Source organism: Mytilus trossulus, chromosome 8 (assembly GCF_036588685.1).
Source record: "Mytilus trossulus isolate FHL-02 chromosome 8, PNRI_Mtr1.1.1.hap1, whole genome shotgun sequence".
In the NCBI taxonomy this organism is placed as follows: domain Eukaryota; kingdom Metazoa; phylum Mollusca; class Bivalvia; order Mytilida; family Mytilidae; genus Mytilus; species Mytilus trossulus.
This window is the reverse complement of record NC_086380.1, coordinates 22957095-22962290: the sequence shown is the minus strand read 5'-3', so window position 1 is coordinate 22962290 and position 5196 is coordinate 22957095. Positions and strand designations below refer to the sequence as shown.

The 5196-nt window shown below is 31.4% G+C and overlaps 1 protein-coding gene across 1 annotated transcript; it reads right to left on the bottom strand.

Annotated features, from left to right (window-relative positions):
* Positions 1-867: 867 nt before the first annotated feature.
* LOC134681755 (millepora cytotoxin-1-like) lies at positions 868-4892 on the bottom strand. Its single transcript, XM_063541400.1, has 5 exons — positions 4776-4892; positions 3947-4181; positions 2573-2707; positions 1455-1575; positions 868-992 (listed from the first exon to the last, which is right to left on the bottom strand). The coding sequence occupies exons 2-5, from the start codon at positions 4164-4166 to the stop codon at positions 929-931; spliced, it is 540 nt and encodes a 179-aa protein (XP_063397470.1). The 5' UTR covers positions 4167-4181; positions 4776-4892; the 3' UTR covers positions 868-928.
* Positions 4893-5196: the final 304 nt, after the last annotated feature.

The window sequence follows — 5196 nt, the reverse complement described above, 5'->3', positions numbered from 1 at the left end:
TGGTGGGTCTCTTGAAGACGAAACGCGCGTCTTGCGTATTAAATTATAATTATGGTACCTTTGATAACTATTTACACCACTGGGTCGGAGCCACTGCTGATGGACGTTTCATCCCAGAGGGTATCACCAGCTCAGTAGTCAGCACTCCGGTGTGAACATGTATATCAATTATAAGATTATTAAAAAAAATTATGTTACAAAATTTTTAATTCTTCAAAAAACTAAGTATTTTCTTATTCCAGGAATAGATTACCTTAGCCGTATTGGGCACAACATTTTGCTCAATGCTCTTCAACTTTGAACTTGTATGATTTTATAATTATTTAGATCTGAGCGTCACTGGTGAGTCTTATGTAGACGAAAAGCGGTGAATTAACTTATAATCCTGATACCTTTGATAACTAATATCATAACTCCTCAAAACCTTTTTAGAAAAAGTAATTTTTGCACCATTTGAAACATTTTAATCTAGTGTTGTTTTGTGTCGTATTGAATAAATGTATAAATGCATGAATAAAACTTATCCTATTCTCGAATGTTGGTTTTTAATGAGTATGAACTCGCATGGCAGAAGCTCAAAGTTTCTTAATTTTCTTAGTACTCTTTAGACGTAATTGGAAAGACGGGTAATAAAAAATATAATACATTGGATTTGTCGGGATAAATGATGGGATTCCTATTGAACAATGATGGAATGCTATATAGCGCATACATTTTGACAGATCATTTATGTGGACCTATCAAAGATTTGGTTAATTTACGTGTATAGAGCTTGGTACGCTCACATTAGGAGCATATTATTGAATTGTTAGATTTGAGTTTGTATTTTTAAGTAAGCCGGTTGTGGGTTCCGAAATAACTCGTTAAACTATTTAAAACTTTATTTCTCATGAAATAGGCTATTGGGGTTTCCAAACTCTCCAAATCCTCAAATTATGGAAAACTGTTGACGATTCACCAACTTGCATACTTCCCAGCTGAATTGTCGATCTCTGAAACGAAATTTAAATTTAAACATGAAAACGTAACGTTTTTGCTATGAATTTCGTGCTTTTTCATAATGCAATGTCATTTCTTCGTTACATTTAAAACCTACTCAAAGCAGTTGTTGTGCGAACTACAAACACCATTTATACCGTACCCATTAGGGACATACTCATTGAAATATTCATTCCTACTTATTAATTGGTGCGTGTATTAATAGCATCGCTTGAAAAGAACAAGGGTTGAGTTGAATATCGTAGCAGCTTCCTAGTGCTACGTAGATTTTTGTCTACTGAACGAGTAGCTAGAACCTAGCTGCTATCAATATCTACGCAGCAACTAGGATATCAACACATTCAATAGTCACAAATCTACGTAGCGCTTCATAGTCTTACATGGTATTTCGCTTCTACGATGTTGAACGCAACCCAGTTGTTATATTACTCATAAATGGACATATTTAAACTTACTCGTAGTGGTTGTTGTGAGTACTGGAAACTCCTCTTACCACGGAACCACTTGGTACACTGACTGTATTTGGTTTGTCGTATTCATTCCTGAAGGTTTTATAACATTGACTAAGATCTTTTCCTAAATGGAATATAACAATTTTATAGAGTTAGCTCTTCATTGGTTAAAAAAAGACCGATAAACGCAAATAACTTTGAATCATAAAATCCTACTTGCTATGTAATAAGAATTTGTTTACTATATGTTTAAACGTCGGAATGTGATAACATTAATTTCAATCGTGATTTTCAAAACGTTTCTTAATTGAATTGTTTAGCGGTTGAAAAATAACATATGTTTTTATAAAATAATATCATACCTTCAAAAATAAAGTTATGAAGCAAAGAGTCTGCATGGGGTAAAGAGAATAGAAAAAAAGACTTCAGAAAAATTGGCTACAATAAAAAAAAACAGAGACAACTGGGTTAATATCATATAAAAAAGAGAATGAAAGGGTACTATAACATGAATAAACAAGCTGAATAAACCAGGACCGAAATTCTGTATTTGCTCTAGACACGTGTCTCGTCTAGAGACGACTCATCAAAGACGCTCGAATTAGAAAAGTTAAAATGCCTAATAAAGTACAAAGTTGAAATGATTGAGGACCACAATTCCTAAACAGTAATAAAGCTTAGGAAACCTATTAATGAGGTAGAAGAGCCTTAGTATTGCAAACATTTAGAATTTGTAAGACGGTTATTTATAATTATGACCATATCAATAACAAATCGGGTCAAGACAGAAATGCAGACTACAGTTTAAAGAAAATATCATAATGGACAACATCAATTTTAGTAGAGAAAAATGTCCTTTAGATAATATAATTTTTAAATAAACGTCAAAATGGTTTCGGATCTAGTGCTACACGTGTTGAATGGAAATATTTTCGAGGTCATCTCAAAATCTATAATTTAATAATATTTCTATATACTAAGAACAAAAAAATCAAAACGACCAATTCATAAGAAGGATTTTTTTTCATTTATTTGATTGACGAAATGTAATTTTTACTATCAAATATATCGTTAAAACCGGAAAGTATCGATGAAATAACTAACAAAAGAAAGATATTTACCAGCAATTGAGCAACATTTAAACCTAAACCTTCTGTCCTCATAGTGGTTCTGATGGATGCTCTTCATACCAGTGATAAATCCATAATTGTTGCATTCAAAGCTGAAGAATCTATCCCAGTCATTCACATAATGAGCTGATATAGAAAGTATAAATGACATATTTAGAATTTATACAAAAAAAAATAAAGTTTGTTAAACTGTATATTTTACATATTCAAACTCCCTGGTGTTACTTCAGTATTCACATTGATATGTCATCGTAATTTTTTGATTTCGAGCTGTTAATCTCGTTTGTCCATTGGTCTATTAACGCAGTTCATATGCAGTATCATAAGTATCAAAACACCGAACTTGTGAGTTCTAATCATGAACGTGTCATGTGCGGTTTTGACTTCAACCGACTAGGATTGTCGAAGATCGATTGATTCTCCAAATACTGGGCCCGGGGCAACCTCCACAAAAAAAAACTGCTATCCACGACAAAAGTAAGAAGGCTTAAAATGGTGTCTATCAATTTTTTCTTCCGTTAGCTATATCTTAAAATTGTTACTGACTGCAAAGTCATATAAATAAATATATAAATAAAAGATATCTTAAAATAATGCATAGATAAATATTACATGTTTACCAGTCGTTAAAAAAATGGAATCCTAAAGATAGCTTCTCCTAACCACAAAAGAAGCTGCTGTAGTCAACATTATAGTTTGTGAAGTAACTTTTTAGATGACAAACATCAATGACATATTCATGTAGATTACATTTTGAAGTTTTTAACGACCATGACTGGCTATACAGGTCGGATTGAGGTAGTTTAACTGTATTTTGACATCGTGAACTATACCAGTACACAATCGGTCTCTTACTTTCCTACTTTGTTGAAATATGCAACTTTTAAGCGAGATTGACAATAAACGTGTAGACTATGCATTTAAATAAAGAAAATAAATTTATATCCTGTGTAGATAAATACCAAATATTTGTGATTGTTAAAATCACAATTTCAACTTATTAATTAACCATTTAAAGGAAAACAATCGTAAAAGTAAATATTTTAAAAGAAAGTTATTAAAAAAAATTCATTTGCTTCTTTAAATTTACAAAACTAAATGGTTGTGTTTATGAATAATCTACAAATTATGCAATTCGAAGACTTTAGCTTGTAAAATGTTATGTAACATTTTGAGAATTTTTCTTTGGTAAAATCTTCATGTAAGCAAAGTATAAGAAAATCTTTTCTGATGAACCACCTTAAAATCATTGAGACATCAATCTATCTTAAAATCACTTTATTCATATTTTTTTATTTGATGAATAAATGTTTAAACAATATGGTTTCTAACGAGTTTAATATTGAAATGCTAATGAGAATTTACGTGTCCAGTAACAGTTGATGTGTCGTCCACCAGTAGGTCTGCATCCTAAACCCCATCTACGATCTTCAAAATGGTTCTTGTGAACACTGTGGATGAAAGAAATCGCCTGTCCATGTGGACACGAAAAATCGACGGGTTTATCATACTGGTTAACCCATCTCCATCCGACCACCAGATTCAGTGTACATAACAAACAAAGGATATGTAACATCAACATCATCAGTCAATGATTTTACTAAAAGTAAAAAATGATACTAGTATTTTGTAGAATATGCCATAAGACAAAAACAATAATATGTGTGTTTCCTATTTTATTTTTTTTTAAATATGGAAGGTAGGATTTTTTTTTTTTAACATATTTGTTTTACATTTAGTCTAAGTTAAGGACATTCTGTCTTTAACGATGTTTATTATAAAATGACCAAATAATTTGGAGTAGACTATTTTCTAGCTTCACTCAAAAGGATGGTAGAAACACACATTTTGTTTTTATTTGACCTAATGTAGTACCGGTATTTAGAATCTTAAATTGTAAAGTTACCAGACGGACTTGAATGGTTTGCCTAGCAGCAATAATTCCGTGAATCTAACGAATAGCTTATACGATTCAGTTGAACGAGGTTTTTTTGTTGATACTTTTTTTATACTTTTTAACAGCGGCGAGCTTCAAAAGCTTCTGCTATTCTTATGTCTCTTCTCTTGTCAGATCGATTCAAACCAATTAATAAGCGTGAACAATTGTTAAACAATACATGAAAAATGAGCCACACTGTGCAAAATTATACATATTGTTAGCAACAAATAATTATAAAATTAAATGTGTACTTACCAAAACCAGCTGATCTGCTAGACAATAATGTCAGTACGTGTTCCGAATTCTGTGTTTTATACGAGAGGTAAGGTTGTTAATTGATGTCAGCGACCAACCCAGTTTTCTTGAAAGGAAGGTGACTAGTAAGACATCCTGTACAATATGATTTATTTTTTTTATTTTGATAACTTTTAGATGTACTATAGTTTTTAGTATTGAATATTCATATCGTCTGAGATATGCAATCTTGTACATACTATAATAACTTTTCAGCACGTTATATGTGCTCAATTTTCTCTTCTGTCGTTTTATTACAATTAAACTACATGTGCTATGTGCAACAGTTTTCTCTCTCGTTTAATAACAACTGTTCTACATATTATTCGTGAAGCAATAGTCTCACAAAGTTTCCTTGAAAAGTACAAAGATAAAGCAAAAA

Bases quoted from the DNA above. Each gene is read 5' to 3' on its own strand.
- LOC134681755 (XM_063541400.1), bottom strand. From the start codon at position 4,166: ATGATGTTGATGTTACATATCCTTTGTTTGTTATGTACACTGAATCTG. The intron at 2,708-3,946 runs GTAAATTCTCAT...TTTCTATATCAG, and splicing joins CATCAACTGTTACTGGACAC to CTCATTATGTGAATGACTGG. The intron at 993-1,454 runs GTAAGTTTAAAT...ATTTCGTTTCAG, and splicing joins ACTCACAACAACCACTACGA to AGATCGACAATTCAGCTGGG.